Source organism: Polyergus mexicanus, unplaced genomic scaffold (assembly GCF_030449975.1).
Source record: "Polyergus mexicanus isolate NDT 795.1 unplaced genomic scaffold, iyPolMexi1.0 SCAF_14, whole genome shotgun sequence".
In the NCBI taxonomy this organism is placed as follows: Eukaryota; Metazoa; Arthropoda; class Insecta; order Hymenoptera; family Formicidae; genus Polyergus; species Polyergus mexicanus.
The window spans coordinates 1,630,607-1,648,920 of NW_027223334.1; the positions used below are offsets into that span (position 1 = coordinate 1,630,607).

The window sequence follows — 18,314 nt, forward strand, 5'->3', positions numbered from 1 at the left end:
ACAATAAAGATCATACATAATTGCTTCCGAGGAGACAAGACTGTTCAAATTAATGTATTGCATTATCGTATCGTATATGACATAACAATATTCGATTAAACAATATGTATTTTTTCGTATATATATATATATATATTTCGGATTATAACATATTGCTGTAAATTTATGAATACAAACGATTGATATTCTCCGGGCTTTATAAATTATTTCGAATTGCGTTTTCACGTTGCTAAATTATATTTATTATATCATTGACTTTGATCCAAAAAATATTTATTATTATTTTCGGATTATACTAAAAACAAGAGGTGACCTTTTTTATAGAAGGTGATGTATTGTTTAATGTATGCTCGATGAAACACGTATTTAACACACTATAACGCACGGTTAAACAAACTCACATTCATTAAAATTCCCGATATATCTCGTAATATCTCGTATAAGCGCAATGACACGTAATGCTCAAACATTAAGCGTAACGATGCGTTACGTTAACATGGATTGTTCTTATACAATTGGAAAGTCATTTGCGATAGTTTCGTTTTGCATTTTTTAGCTATATAATTATTGAACAGTTTGATTTATAATAAAAGTGTTTTTATACTATACAAATAACTGGTTTGTGCCGTAAATTAAAATGTTTGTTGAGTGTAGAGTGAAAAAATTTTATATATGTCAAATTTTCAAACTACACAGAATGTATCTACAAATTCGATAAATATTTTATAATTAGGATAAATAAATTGTAAAAAAGAGTATATGTTTTAACATTTTATAAATATATATTTACATAACATTCTCGTTTTAGAATACATTTTTTTTTTTTTTTTTTTATGCGCATTGAAATTATTATTTAAATTTTGTAAAATTATATTTTGCTAAAATATTTTATAATTTTTAATTTATATAGTAATAATTATTGTATGTATTGTACTTGAGAAAGTTTAGATCACGAATAATAATTAGATTAAATGCATTTACTATTTTGTAAATCTTGTAACTTGTACCTTTTATATATTTATAAATAAATTATTGAAAGAAAACGTTAGTCGTGCGATGAGTTACTGATGTAGTCTCTTTAAATAAGTATTTCTTTAGATAAAAGCTTGCGTATATAAATATAAATAATTGATTTAACGTTAAAAATTAAATGGAATAAAAAAAAACTCTAAATGATAAATTATATAATTAATGATAATCACTTAAATATTATACGATAATACGAAGCTGGTGAAGGTATCTCGGTGTCGCTGAGAATATTATTATTATTATTAATCATTGTTATTTTCTGTAAAAAAATATTTCTTCAGGACTGACCGACAAACAATCGTCTAATATTTTGATCATCTACAGATAATCTTACCACGATCCACAAGGAACATTTCTTGGTAATTATCGTAAATTTGATAATTATAAAAATAGAGATTGTACAGATTTTTTTTTTCTTCTCGCATTTTCTTTTGTACACACATGATGAACCTCATGTAGTACGATTTCTCATTTCTTGGCTTCACTTTCTTCGTCATTAGCTGTTTCAAATGAGAACACCCGTTTGCTCTTCAATATAGGATTTCTGTTTTTTAATAATATAATATTTATTGTAATATTTTATTTGAAAAATTCTAGGAAAAGCTGCATCAAGATCAATTTAATCGTTCACTTTACAATTGCAAAGCTTTTGTTGCATCAAATTCTTTATATTAAAGAATTTGCTTTATCTTTGATTTTTTAAATTCCAGTGATTTGACAAAATATTTAAAAACATAATTTGTAGAAATTACACTTTAACATATTACCTTATTATCGCTAGTCACCATAGCTGTTCGCGCTTTTTGGTGTCAGTTTCCAACATATGCCAGTTCAAGCTTGAAATTTTTTAGATTTACGGTTAAAATGTCATCCTTGTAGAAATGGAACGTGATATAAAGCCATTTGTCTTACTGAAATACAGATAATATTTTGAGCGAACCGAAATGTAATGGAAACAAAGTTTTATATTAACAAAATTTTTTTGTAAAATTGTTCAATGTACTCTTTCGTTATACGATCGCGTGTATTAAGTAACATAATTTGTAATTCATAACTAACTGGAATATGTGACATAATTTTTACAAAATTGATCACACAAAAATTATTCCGCGTAATTATTTAGATATATTAATTGCAATTAATTACAAGCAATAATTTTCTTTTTCCAAATAACGTAAAGTAGCCCGACATACAATATTTTTTAAAATTCTCTAAAGTGACATGCAATGAATTCGTACAATATTATTTTGCTTACACATTCTCGCGTACTATCGTGATATATAATATAAATTATATATATTTTGCAGGCATTCTTTTGTCTCTCATTTCCTACAGGATTATCCCGCTATAGAAAATAATCACTGATTTATCGAAATTTTTTGACGAATGCGCAAGCACTTCGAGACGTCCTTTTTTATCTCTAAATAACAATTAAGTATGCGACAATAACAATAATAATAATAGATATACTGTCTAAAAAAATCGCATTTTTAATGCAAATAATCCATATATCCAGTATATAAATCTTTGCGTTCACTACGGTCACTGTTAACAAAGATAGCAGGCAAACCCGCGTCAATATACCATTGATGGGCCATGTTTCTTGCATTCTGGTTTTTTTTTTTTTTTTTGTAGCATCGCTTATATCACATAAGGACAGCGTTTTTCGCCTTCGCTGGTCGACACTCGAACGGAAACTGAAATCATTCTCAAAAGATGGTAAAATCGATATTGAACCTGACTAACTTGACAATACTATAAGAGAGACGAACATATAAATACGAACCGTTGGAGAATTCGACCTAATATGTTGTCAATACGGCATAGAATCGGCTTAAAGAACAAAAAAAAAAAAAACAAATATGTCAGATACTTTCGTTGGTTTCTCGTTTCATCGGAGTCGAGAACATTCGACATCGTTTTTCGATCAATATGATCACTGGTAGTTAGAGTTCAATTAGATTGTCTATTGGCATGATTCAAACCTCTCTCTTTCTCATTGTGTTTGCAATATCGAATTACGATTCTTTCTTAACGACAAGCTATTTCGTATTTGCATGTTCGGTAATCTGAACGAAACAAGGGTATACAATCGCATTTCGAAAGAAGAAAAAAAAAGGGTAAGAATAATTAAAATAATAAAGATGTATAAAGAGACAGATAAGTGTTTTGTAAGGCTTTGAATTAATTTCAATTTTTTTTTTTTTGAGAGAATTTATTTTTCTAAAAATTACAAAGATAGATAAGAATGATATTTACAAAATATTGGATGAAACTTTTTTATTAATAATAATTTTAAAATGTAAATTGCTAACGATTACTACACAAACCGGTATTTAAAAGATATAGAAAATAATATTTAAGCTTAATAAAATTAGAAATTTTCTGTTTATATTATTGTGTCTTTATAACTGAGTTGAAAGACATTTAATTGCCTTGTTCTATTTTGCCTTAACGCAATGATATATTTGTCTGTTTCACTGACATCTCATTTTACAAAGTTTTTCTGTAAGCTTTACATGATTAAATTTGCAAAATTAAAGGAATATCAAATAAATTCATCGAAAGAATAAAAGCTTCTCGAATACATATTTCGATTCGCAGAACAGATATGGACATAATAAGATATAAATGTATATCAATATAATTATTTATGTAATTAACAAATCGGTGTTTTCTTCGCAGAAAATCTTTACAATCTGATATTATGGAGAAGCAGCCCAAATTTTCGAACATCGACAATACCTCCGCGTTCGGCGAGAAATCACTCTCGATACCGAGGCATCCAAGGAATCTCGTTATTTTGCATCCCGAATTATTCTGTGAGGTTTTAATTTCATCCGAGCAGACTTTAACAAGTCGGATAGATGAATTTAGGTAATATATTTTTCAATCAGAATTTACTTCAAACTAATATGACATATTACGTAATATTAATATTAATATTAATATAAAATTAATATTATTATTAATATAAAAATTATTATTATTATTAAAATTTATAATGATATTAATATTAATATGTAAATAAAATGTTATATTTACTTTGTTTTATATTTTTTAATTGAATTTTTGCATTGATGTAATTTCTGTACAAGAATAAATTGTTTCAGATCGAAATGCAAAGCAAAATATTGATTTACATAAATAATAGTATTCGCATTTATTGTTATCGTCAAAAATAAAATTTGGAAATATTTTCAATATACAATTCAAAGTTTGAATCTTCTTTATTTAACGTAACGTAACAATTCGAAATCTAACACGTGCGATTAATTAAGAAACATTAGATATCTCGTTAATCAAGCGTTTTCTTTTTTATTTTAAAAATTAATAGAGGCCAGGTATTAGCAGGCAATGATGCAGGAATGAATGTTACGGAATGTAACTCTACGTCCGAAACCAAAACGATGAACTTACCGGGATCGTCAGCTACGGAATTGTCTCCTACGAAATCGGGCGCTACTGAAATCTTGCGACCGATTACATCAAAATCCGCACTCGAGTTAAAATCTCCATCTTCGCAAGAATGCACTCAGAAGAATGACAGTGACAATAAGTCGGAAGAAAATCAGGATAAATGTCAAGCGATAAATACGAAAGCGGAGAAATTTACGGATTTAACGGCAAATATTCACGATAATACATCCGATTTATTTATATTTAAGCCAGTAGACGATCCTGCGGAAGCTACGAACGATGAACAATTTGTGAACTTTATAAATTTTATAGAATTCATATTCGCATCGATGCCTGAGGATACATCGTTACAATGGAGATTAGCAACCGTGTTACTAAAAATTAATGTTAAAATTATAATATTCCTACTTTCAATATTACCACAGTCAATAATAAACGAGCTTGAAAAAATCATTTTTTTCAGATGTATAATAACTTATGGTAAAGCTCGAAACGTCAAAAGATCGAAAATTACAAATGAAAAGAAAATTCTGGACTCTATGAATTCTGCAGAATTGATATCAACGCAGATGTCTAAGAATGAATTATTAAAATGGGCATTTTTAATAGGGAAATCAAAATTTTTAATTTTCCTCGCTTCTGTATTACCATTGTCAGTAACGGCTAAGATTATTAAAAGATTCAAACCTTCAAAACCAACGCTTACGATAACTTACGATAAAGCATGGAAGGACAAAAGACCAGAAGACATTCAAGATACGAAAGTGAAAATTCATCGAAGGAAACGTTCGTCGAAATGTTTCGCATGTTTGAAAAGTTTCATAATCTTGTTGATATTAACGCTATCTCCATTATTATTTCGATTTTATTTTCGTTTCGAAGCTGCGGATGAATATTTCGTGGATGCGGATGAGAATGACGAGCACGCTGACACTTTCGCGACCGCTATTGTCGAATTGGAGGAAGGTATACTCGATCACGATACAACCGTACGAGCCGTGACCGGATATCTTGAGCGAGATACACCTCTTTTAAAAGTAGTAGCTCTCGTCGGTGATACAAGCGTCGACAAACCATACACGGTGGACATTATAAAAAAAATATTACGTAAAAGGAGGAGAAACGGTCCTTCACCTTTGCTTCCGACCTTTATTGTCTTGGAGAATTTGAGAGCGGAGCATTCTAAATTCGTTATAAACTATATTAATGCGTATCAAGAAGCATATGGCAATCGGGAGTTTACCATATTGGCCGTTTATAAAGTTGAGCAGATCGATGACGATTTGACGCGCGCAGATCTTAACCACACTATAAACTCGGTGAAAGATTTTTTTATCGAAGCAAATATTATTATGAAAATTATTCCCTTCAAACCTTTGAGCGAGGACACAATAGAAAAATACATTAGAAACACTGCGGAAAATATCGGACAAATCTTCTCCCAAGATCAAATCGATTATTATAAACGACGTTTGATAGAAGATGATACCGATTGCCAAAGAGAATACGGTTGTTAAACAATAAAGATCATACATAATTGCTTCCGAGGAGACAAGACTGTTCAAATTAATGTATTGCGTTATCGTATCGTATATGACACATATAACAATATTCGATTAAACAATATTTATTTTTTCGTATATATATATATATATATATATATGTCGGATTATAACATATCGCTGTAAATTTCTGAATACAAATAATTGATATTCTCCGGGCTTTATAAATTATTTCGAATTGCGTTTTCACGTTGCTAAATTATATTTATTATTCCTTTGACTTCGATCCAAAAAATAATTTTGTTTAATTTTGTACTGAAAGGCAATTTGCAAAGGATTTATATTGTTATAATCCGTTGATATAAATATGTAATAAAATTTTTGTATGAATTACTTGCATTGTACTAGAAACGAATGGTGATACGTCCAGGAGATAATGTGTTGTATGTTGTTTAATATATGTCAAAAGAGCGCTCGATTAGCGTGCTATTACGAATGATTAAACAAATTCACATTAGGATTCCTAACATAGGTAATATCTCGGATTGTTACGAAATTTTATTTACCAAACACATTTATATTTATTGTTAGGCGAATGACCGCGAATATTGCATATGTATAAATCTTCGTAATGACACGTAATGCTCAATCATTGGACATTACGCTACGTTAAGTTGATACCACCAATCGTTCTTGTACAATTTAAAAAAATAGCTATTTCTTTAATTAAAAAAAAAAAAAAAAAAATACAAATAATATAAAAATAAATAATTTAATATTAAAACTTACACGCGGAATTACAAAATTGTACAAAATATTAATTTCTCATTAGTGATAATCGATTAAATATTATATATGTGGTGTGAATGATAAACGAGGATTTTATTTAAATATTAATTATAATATATTTGTATTGGCATGTATATATATGTGTGTTTTATTAAATATGATTTTTTTAATTTTTTGCCCAAATACTTAATTTTTACGGTAAGCTTATTTTTCTTTTATTTATGCCCTTTCACATAATCTTCTCACACGACTTAGTAATAGATCAATTAATGTCAATAATTTCGCTTTGTTCGTGCACACAGCGTTGTATTTTTTTATGATAGAAAATATTTGTTATTTGCTTTATATATATATATATATAAAATTTACCGTTGGTAAATATATAAGACGAAACATGATTTCAAGCATGTGCGTGAGAATGTATTATAAATACGGCAGAATTACGTAAAAAATATTGAAAAAAAGCAGTAAACATCGCAGATATTTTCGTTAGCTTTGTTACGTCGGTGTCGAGGACACTTGGTGTGATTTTCGATCAATATAATCTGGCAGTTACATTTTGATTACATTGCGTGCCGATATAATTTCGAGAAATCTTTCCTTCTCGTTATATTTACAAGATCGCGAATTAGAATTTCTAACGACTTGTGATTTCGTACATACTTGCATTTCTGTAATCGGAGCGAAATAAGAGGACAGTCGTATAGTTGCATTTAAAAAAAAAAAAAAAAAAAGAAGGTAAGGATAATTAAAATAATAAAGATGTATAAAAAAGCAGATTTTGTGTAAAACTTTCTGGATTAATTTTTATATTCTTGGGAGGAATTTATTTCTCTCAACATTACAAAGATAGATAAAAACGATGTTAACCGATTTTTCGAGATGAAACTTTTTCATTAATAATAATTTTGAAATGCAAAATGCAACGTTTATCGCACAAACGAAGTATTTAAAAGATTTAGAAAATAATGTTTAAGGTTAATATAATGAGAAATTTTGTGTTCACATTGTGTTTTTATATCCGAGTTGACTAACGTTTTATTGCTTTGTTCTGGTTTGTCTTAACGATAATATATTCATTTGTTTCACTCTGATAAGTCATTTTGAAAAATTTTTCTAAGCTTTACATTATTCATTTGCAAGAGAGAGAGAGAGAGAGAGAGAGAGAGAGAGAGAGAGAGAGAGAGAAACTAATCGCAAAATGGATTGTAATTATGTTATTAACAAATCAATATTTTCTTTGCAGAAAACTTTTATAATCTGATACTATGGAAAAGAAGCGCAAATCTTCGAAAAAACGGTATTCAAGAAAAAAAAGGTAAAGAGAATAAAAATATTAAAAATGTATATTTAAAAAAAAAAATTGTAACGCTTTTGGATTAATTTATATTTTTAATTGGATTTTTTTTTCGAGATTATAAAGATAGATAAAAATAATGTTTAGCAAATATCTCGAGAGATAGAACCTTTTCACTAAAATTGATATTGAAATGCAAAACGCAATGATCATCGCACAAAACGATATTTAAAAGATTTAGAAAATAATGTTAAAACAATTAGAAACTTTGCGTTATGTCTTTATATCAGAGTTGAAAAACGTTTATTGCTTTGTTCCGGTAGCGCCTCAACGCTCTTTACATTATTTATTTTGCAAGACTAAAAAAATATCAAATAAATTTATCGACTGAAAGATCTTCGAGTACATGGTCCGATTCGCAGGCTGGATACGGACATAACAAAATATAAACACATGCCAATGTAAGTAATATGTTCTTACAAATCGGTGTTTTTTCTTCGCAGATCTCTGCCATGTGATAATATAGAGATGCAATCCAGATCTTCGAATATTGACAATTCCTCCAAGTCCGACGAGAAATCATCGTTTCCTTCTACATCGAGGCATGATGTTTCGGAGACATCCGGTGAGCAGGCTTCATCAAGTCACATACATTATGATAGGTATTATATTTTTTAATTCAGATTACTTCAAACTAATATCGCATACGCGATATTAAAATTTAATATTATTGTTAAAATTTATAATGAAATTAATATCAATCTGTAATCGGAGCGTGACAAGAATATACAAACGTAATTCAGAGAAAAAGAAGGTAAAGATAATAAAGATATTAAAAACAGATTTTGTGTAACACTTTTGGATTAATTTTTATTTTTGGGGAAAATTTATATTTTTAGGAGAAATATACTTTAAGATTATAAAGATATATGAAAAAGATGATAAGCAGATTTTTCAAGATAAAGTGTTTTCAATAATAATAATTTTGAAAATAAAATATAAACGCATGTTAACGTAATTGGTATTTAAAAAAATTGGTTTTTTTTATGCAGCAAACAATCTGATATTACGGAAGAGCAGCTCGAATCTGAAAATGTCTGCGAGTCCGAGAAGAAATTATTGTCTTCCTCTACATCGGAGCACGATGATTTGGAGACATCCGGTGAGCAGGCTTCATCAAGTCACACAGATGATGATAGGTATTATATTTTTTGATTCAAATTACTTTAAACTAATATCGCATACGCGATATTAAAATTTAATATTATTGTTAAAATTTATAATGAAATTAATATCAATCTGTAATCGGAGCGTGACAAGAATATACAAACGTAATTCAGAGAAAAAGAAGGTAAAGATAATAAAGATATTAAAAACAGATTTTGTGTAACACTTTTGGATTAATTTTTATTTTTGGGGAAAATTTATATTTTTAGGAGAAATATACTTTAAGATTATAAAGATATATGAAAAAGATGATAAGCAGATTTTTCAAGATAAAGTGTTTTCAATAATAATAATTTTGAAAATAAAATATAAACGCATGTTAACGTAATTGGTATTTAAAAAAATTGGTTTTTTTTATGCAGCAAACAATCTGATATTACGGAAGAGCAGCTCGAATCTGAAAATGTCTGCGAGTCCGAGAAGAAATTATTGTCTTCCTCTACATCGGAGCACGATGATTTGGAGACATCCGGTGAGCAGGCTTCATCAAGTCACACAGATGATGATAGGTATTATATTTTTTGATTCAAATTACTTTAAACTAATATCGCATACGCGATATTAAAATTTAATATTATTGTTAAAATTTATAATGAAATTAATATCAATCTGTAATCGGAGCGTGACAAGAATATACAAACGTAATTCAGAGAAAAAGAAGGTAAAGATAATAAAGATATTAAAAACAGATTTTGTGTAACACTTTTGGATTAATTTTTATTTTTGGGAGAAATATATACTTTAAGATTATAAAGATATATGAAAAAGATGATAAGCAGATTTTTCAAGATAAAGTGTTTTCAATAATAATAATTTTGAAAATAAAATATAAACGCATGTCAACGTAATTGGTATTTAAAAAAATCGGTTTTTTTTATGCAGCAAACAATCTGATATTACGGAAGAGCAGCTCGAATCTGAGAATGTCTGCGAGTCCGAGAAGAAATTATTGTCTTCCTCTACATCGGAGCACGATGATTTGGAGACATCCGGTGAGCAGGCTTCATCAAGTCACGCAGATGATGATAGGTATTATATTTTTTGATTCAAATTACTTCAAACTAATATCGCATACGCGATATTAAAATTTAATATTATTGTTAAAATTTATAATGAAATTAATATCAATCTGTAATCGGAGCGTGACAAGAATATACAAACGTAATTCAGAGAAAAAGAAGGTAAAGATAATAAAGATATTAAAAACAGATTTTGTGTAACACTTTTGGATTAATTTTTATTTTTGGGAGAAATATATACTTTAAGATTATAAAGATATATGAAAAAGATGATAAGCAGATTTTTCAAGATAAAGTGTTTTCAATAATAATAATTTTGAAAATAAAATATAAACGCATGTCAACGTAATTGGTATTTAAAAAAATCGGTTTTTTTTATGCAGCAAACAATCTGATATTACGGAAGAGCAGCTCGAATCTGAGAATGTCTGCGAGTCCGAGAAGAAATTATTGTCCTCCTCTACATCGGAGCACGATGATTTGAAGACATCCGGTGAGCAGGCTTCATCAAGTCACGCAGATGATGATAGGTATTATATTTTTTGATTCAAATTACTTCAAACTAATATCGCATACGCGATATTAAAATTTAGTATTATTGTTAAAATTTATAATGAAATTAATATAATCTAATAAAATATTAATCCCTAATCGGAACGAGACAAGAATATACAGTCGCATTTCAGAAAAAGAAGATATTAAAAATGTATATAAAAACAGATTTTATAACACTTTTGGATTAATTTTTATTTTTGGGAAAAATTTACTTTTCAAGATTATAAAAATAGATAAAAGCGATGTTCAGTAGATTTTTCGAGATAAAGTGTTTTTAATAATAATAATTTTGAAATGTAAAACGCAACTATTATTACAAACAAGTATTAAAATATTCAGAAAATAATATTTCATGTTAAATGTAATTAAAAATTTTATATCTTTATAAAATGTCTTTACGTCGCTGAGTTGAAAAACGTTTATTGATTTATTCTGGTTTGTTTTAACGCGATTATATATATATTTATATCTTTTTGACATCATATTTTCCAAAATTTTTTCTTTAAGTTTTATATTATTTATTTGCAAAAGGGAAAGACTAAACAAATTTCCAATAAATTCATCGACTAATATATTCGAATACATGTTCCGATTCGTAGGATAGATATGGACATAATAAAATGTCAATGTCAATGTAACTATTAACAAATCGGTATTTTCTATGCAGCGAATCTTTCCAATCTAATACTGATATGGAAAAGCCGTCCGAGACCAAATCTTCGAATCTCGATAACTTTTCCGAGTCCGATGAGACATCAACGATTCCCTTTATACCGAAGTATGATGTTCAGAAGACATCCGTCGAGCAGGCTTCATCAAATCGAGAAGATTATATTAGGTATTATATTCTCTTCGATTGGAATAATTTTAAACTAATATCGCATACTACGCGATATTAAAAATTAATATTCTTAATTATTAATATTTAATATTATTAATAATAAATTTAATATTCTTATTAATTATTAAAATTTATAATGAAATAAATATTAATCTGCGATCGGAGCGAAAAAAAAAATATACATTTGCATTTAAGAAAAAGTAGGTAAGTATAATAAAGATATTAAAAATGTATAAAGAACAGATTTTGTAAAATTTTTGGACAAATTTATATTTTTTGGAGAAATTTATATTTTTAGGAGAAATATATTTAAGATTATAAAGATATATAAAAAAGATGATTAGCAGATTTTTCAAGATATAGTGTTTTCAATAATAATAATTTCGAAATGTAACACGCAACGATTATCATTCAAACGTGTATTAGAAAATTTAGAAAATAATGTTTAAGGTTAATATAATTAGAAATTTTATATCTTTACATTGTATCTTTATATCGCTGAGTTGATAAACATTAATTACTTTATTTTGGTTTGTTTTAACGCGATTATATATTTATTTGTATCTTTTTGACATCATATTTTGCAAAATTTTCTTTCTTTAACCTTTATATTATTTATTTGTAAGAAGGAAAAATTAAACAAATATCCGATAAATTCATCAACATTAAATTTCTCGAATACAGATTCCGATTCGCATAATGATTATGGACATAATAAAATACAAACGTATGTCAACGTAGCTATATTATTAACAAATCGGTGTTTTTTACGCAGCGAACCTTTACTTGATATTATGGAAGAGCAGTCCGAATCTTCGAATATCAAAAGCTTATGCGAATCCGACGAGACATCGTCGTCTCTCTTTATACCGAAACAAGATGTTCAAGAGACGTCCGCCGAGCAGACTTCGTCGCATCGAGAAGATTACATTAGGTATTATATTCTTCGATTGGAATAACTTCAAATTAATATCGCATTCTACGCGATATTAAAATTTAATATTACTATTAAAATTTATACTAAAATAAATATTAATCTGTAATTAGAGCGAAATAAGAATATACAAAAAATATACAGAAAAAGAACATAAAGATGATAAAGATATTAAAAACATATAAGTATCAGATTTTATAACAATTTTGGATAAATTTATATTTTTGGAAGAAATATATTTCAAGATTATAAGGATAGATAAAAACAATGTTTAATACAGATTCCGATCGCAGAATGGTTATGGACATAACAAAATATAAACATATGTCAATGTAGCTATATTATTAACAAATCGGTGTTTTCCACGCAGCGAACCTTTACCTGATATTATGGAAGAGCAGTCCGAATCTTCGAATATCAAAAGCTTATGCGAATCCGACGAGACATCGTCGTCTCTCTTTATACCGAAACAAGATGTTCAAGAGACATTCGCCGAGCAACTTTTATCAAATCGAGAAGACTATGTTAGGTATTATACTCTCCGATTGGAATAATTTCAAACTAATATCGCATACTACGCAATATTAAAATTTAATAATATTAATAAAATTTATAATGTATTTAATATCAGTCTCCAATAATAACAATACTCGGAGCGAAACAAGAATATAAAAAGACATTTCAGAATAAAAAGAAAGATATAACAAATAGATTAAAAATGCAAGATTTAATATAATAAAAGCAGATTATATACATAACACTTTTGGATAAATTTATATTTTTGGTAGAAATATATTTTAAGATCATAAAAAAAAAAAATAAAAAAATAATGTTTAACAGATACTTCGAGATGAAGTATTTTCAATAATAATAATAATTTTGAAATGTAAAACGCAACGATTATCACTCAAAAAGGTATAAAAAAATTTCCGATACATGTTCCGATTTGCAGAATGGATATGGACGTAATAAAATACAAACGTATGCAGCTACATATGTTATTAACAAATACGCATTTCCTACGCAGCGAAACTTTACAATCTGATATTACGGAAAGGCAATCCGAATCTTCAGAAATCGAGAACGTTTGCGAGTCCGAAAAGAAATCGTTGTCTACCTCTATTCCGAGTCAGGATTTGGAGACACCCGTCGAGCAGGATTCATCAAATCGAGATGAATCTATTAGGTAATATATTCTCCGATTATAATAACTTCAAACTAATATCGCGATATTAAGCGATATTAAAATTTAACAATATTATTAAAATTTATATTAAAATTAATATCAATCTGTGACCGGAGCAAAACAGGAATATAAAAATCATTTTAGAAAAAGAAAGTAAAGGTGAAAAAGTAAATTTCTCTCGTAACACCTTTGGATAAATTTATATTTTTGGGGAAAAATATATTTTTCAAGATTATAAAAATGAATAAAAATAATGTTTAACAGATACTTTGAGATGAAACGTTTTCAATAATAATAATAATAATAATCATTTTTTAATGTGAAACGCAATGATCATTACACAAACAAGTATTCTGGTTTGTCTTAACGCGATTATATATTAATATTCATTTGTTTTATTCTGACATCTCATCGCGATTTTTTTTTTTAAGCTTTACATTATTTATTTGTAAGAGAGAGAGAGAGAGAGAGAGAGAGAGAGAGAGAAACAAATTTAAAATATATTCATCGACTTATAGCTTCTCGAATATGTGTTCCTATTCGCAGAAATGAATACGGATATAATAAAATATAAACGTATGTTAATATAATTTTGATATTAACAAATCGATGTTTTCGACAGCAGCAAACTTTTACAATCTGATATTATGGAAGAGCAAGCCGAATCATTGAGTACCGGAAACGTCTGCGATTCCGACAAGAAATCGTCGTCTCCCTCTCAACTGACATATGATGATTTGAAGACAACCACCGAGCAGATTTTAACAAGTCGGATAGATAAAACCAGGTATTATATTTTTCGATTCGATATTTTTCAAACTGATATCATTTTTTATACGATATTTTAAATTAATAATATTATTAAAATTTATAATGAAATTAATAGGTATAAATATCCGGATTAGCTTACTCGTCACGAATCATATTTTCATTTTTATATATATTGTAGAGAATACATTTCTAAGTAATACACACTTTGAATTTAGTAGCGCCCTCTTCTGAAGCTTTTGTAAGATGGCAAAATTAACATTTTGAGAAAATAGGATTTAGCTCTAACGACTTTGACTTTGACCTTGACATAATTCAATTTTATTGCAAGGAAAACGCGTGGGCGGGTTACCACCCCTTTCCCCGTACCCCTACTCCCGTGAAAAACTAATCCAACTCGATTTATGTCCTTGGAGTGAATCTTTATTACTTTAAGGAATATTTCATCCCTAGGACATGGGTTGGTTCAGGTTAGATCTTTTTCTGGTTGTGTTGCAGGGGGAGAGATCTCTCCGCCACCCACGAGTTTATTTAAAGATTTTCTTGTTATTTTTATATATATTATTGAATATTTTTTTTTTTTTTTTTAAATAAGGTATTCAGGTAAAATAAGAAATATTATATTACAAAACAAAGCAGTATATTATTTTTTATATCTTATTAAATCATATCGACAAATATATGTAAACTAAAAAAAATTTTCAGCTAAACTAAACAGTAATTTAGAAATGTGGATAGTAACGCAATGACAAGCAAATGTAAACAAAAAAATATGAACATGTAAGTAGGATATAATAGGATATATAATGAAAAGATGATACAAATAAATATTAAAAATTATGACATTTCAAAATCGCATATCTCTGGAGTCAGAAGAGAACGCTACAAAATTCAAAGCGTTTATTACTTAGGAGTGTACCTTCTATAATATATGTAAAAATGAAGACCATCCGTGATCTGTAAGTTAACCCAACCATTTACCAATTAATATTATATATATATATATATATATATATATATATATATATATATATATTTATTTATTTTACACATATATGTATATATGTATTAGGTGTACAAATAAGTTTCCGCCGTTTTTTATCAAAAAATGGGCATTTATTGTGAAAGAACGGAACTTAATGTTTTGAGTCACTCCCAATGTAAGTGCAAGTTCTTCTTGCGTTTGGCACGAATCTTGATCCAATAATGCTTCCAATTCCGCGTCTTCATACACTTTCGGCCTTCCGCTACGTTCTTTGTCTTCGATGTCAAATTCACCGTTCTTAAACTTTTGAAACCACTCACGACAACTTCTCTCACTTAAGGCAGCCTCACCATATGCTTCTACAAGCAATCGATACGCCTCAGCTGCAGATTTCTTCAAATTGAAGAAGTAAATCAGAAGTTCCCGCAAATGACGCTTATTCGGCTCAAAACTCGACATTTTCGCACACAAAAGAATATATTATACTGATAAAAAATCACTAATATTTTAAGGTTATGTTATTGACTGATGTCCAATCTTACGATAAGGATGTTTTTACATCTGACAATTTTAACCATAACTTACTGGTGGCGCCAACTTTTGTCAAACGGCGGAAACTTATTTGTACACCTAATATTCTACAAAAAAGGTTTTATTTGCTTTCCTTTATATTTTTTAATAATTTGGATTTATTTAAATTATTAAGAATTGTTTAGAATTGTACTGTATATTACTTATATACCATTAATTACACTATACTCGCGTATTATTTTCTTATAGAATTGGAAATTATTATTTTTGGAAAAAAGATATTTTTACAGTTTCAAAACAATTTCTATGTAAGATTAAATTGTTTGAGATATAAATGCTAAGCAAAAATTTTCTTTACATAAATAATAGTATTTGCATTTATTGTTATCATCGGAAATAAAATTTAGAAATATTTTTAATTTATAATTAAAAGTTTGAACTGTCATTATTTAACGTAACGTGGCAATTCGAGATTTAACACGTGCGATTAAGGAAGAAATATAAGATATCGCATGTTATCAATCAACCGTTTTTTTTTTTTCATTTAAAAAAACAGTAGAGGCCATATATTAGCGGATTATGAAGAACGGATAAAGCTTATGGAACGTAGTCCAATTAAAGTCGAAACGAATTTATCGGGATTGTCTACTACGGAACCGTCTCCTACAGAACCGTCTTTTGCGGAAGCGTCTTCTATGGAATCATCCACGGAATCGTCCGATTCGGATTCGTTTGCTACTATAATCGAGCGACCGACTACGTCAAAATCTGATCTCGAGTTAAAAGTTCCATCTTCGAAAGGATGCATTCAGAAGAGCGAAAGTGACATTGTATTGGCGGACGATCGTTCGAAATCGAGCGCTACTGAAATCGCACAACCGAGTACATCAAAATCTGCACTCGAGCTAAAATCTCAATTATCGCAAGAATGCACTCGGAAGAATGATAGCGACTATAAATGGAAGGAAAGTCAGGATAAATATCAAGTGAAAAATATGGAAGCAGAGGAATCTAAGGATTTAACGGCGAATATTCACGATAATACATCAGATTCATCTGCATCTGAGCCAGCGGACAGTCAAGCGAAAATTACGAGCGACGAGAAATTTGAGGACGCTTTAGAGTCTGCGACATCAGCGACTGAGGATAAACCACAGGATGAAATCAATCAACCTTTGGAAACATTCTCTGATATTGTAAAACGTGTTCCTCCAAAAGATAAAACAATTGATAAAGCTCCGGACGAACCGGAAGAATCTTCTCACAAAGATGAAAGAAGAACGAAATGTTATCCGAACTCCTGTCTTATTATATTAAGTTTTATAATCTTGTTAATATTATCTGTATTTCTTCTATCCTATTCCGGACTTTTGAATATAAATCAGAATAAGCGCACTGACTCTCTTAAGATTGCCGTTGTCGAATTGGAGAAAATGATATTCGATCAGGATAATACTGTACGAGCCTTGACCAAATATCTTCAGCAAGATACACCTCTTTTAAAAGTGGTAGCTCTCATCGGTGATTCAATTATCGACAGATCATACACGGTGGACATTATGAGAAAAAAATTACGCGAAAAGAATAAAAACGATTCGTTACCTTGGCTTCCGAATTTTATTGTCATAGAGAATTTAAGAGGAGGGCATTCCAGAACTGTTATAAACTACGTGGAAACGTTTCGAGAAGCGTATAACGATCGGCGGTTTACGATATTGGCTGTTTTTACAGTCGAAGAAATGGAGGACGATTTGAAGCGTAGTAAAGAGATGTATGAAACTATGAAAATAGTAAACGATACTTTTATCAAAGCAGACGTTAATGTCAAAATTATTCCCTACAATCTTTTGACCGATACCGATTTAGACCGATATATTATAAACATTTCGAAAAATATAAGACAAACATTCTCTCAAGATGAGATCAATAATATTAAACGATATTTGATTGAAGATATTGCCGATTGTCAAAAAGAATATGATTGCTAGACAATAGAATGATCATATATAATTACTTCCAAGGAAACGGGACTGCTAAAGTTATTCTATTGCATCTGATACAACGATATTCGATTAAATAATGAGTATTATTTTTCTACATTCTCGATTGTAATTAATTGTAATAATTTTCATGCTATTTTTTTTTTTTTTAAATAGGATTTAACAAATAATTGAAAATATTTTTTAGATATTAAAAAAATATGTCAAATAGCATTTTAATTTGACCGTTAG

The 18,314-nt window shown here is 28.7% G+C and overlaps 1 protein-coding gene across 1 annotated transcript; it reads left to right on the forward strand.

Annotated features, from left to right (window-relative positions):
- The first annotated feature begins 8,490 nt into the window (after positions 1–8,490).
- Positions 8,491–18,071, forward strand: LOC138939505 (uncharacterized). The gene is made up of 12 exons (XM_070307344.1): positions 8,491–8,498; positions 8,541–8,699; positions 9,090–9,236; positions 9,627–9,773; positions 10,147–10,293; positions 10,667–10,813; positions 11,506–11,676; positions 12,455–12,613; positions 12,984–13,142; positions 13,566–13,799; positions 14,422–14,586; positions 16,640–18,071. Exons 1-12 carry the CDS (start codon positions 8,491–8,493, stop codon positions 18,069–18,071), a joined length of 3,075 nt encoding a protein of 1,024 aa, XP_070163445.1.
- Positions 18,072–18,314: the final 243 nt, after the last annotated feature.

Excerpts from the sequence above, each read along its gene's own strand:
- LOC138939505 (XM_070307344.1), top strand. Across the intron at positions 10,814-11,505 it reads AGTCACGCAGATGATGATAG|CGAATCTTTCCAATCTAATA; the intron begins GTATTATATTTT and ends TTTTCTATGCAG. Across the intron at positions 11,677-12,454 it reads AATCGAGAAGATTATATTAG|CGAACCTTTACTTGATATTA; the intron begins GTATTATATTCT and ends TTTTTTACGCAG.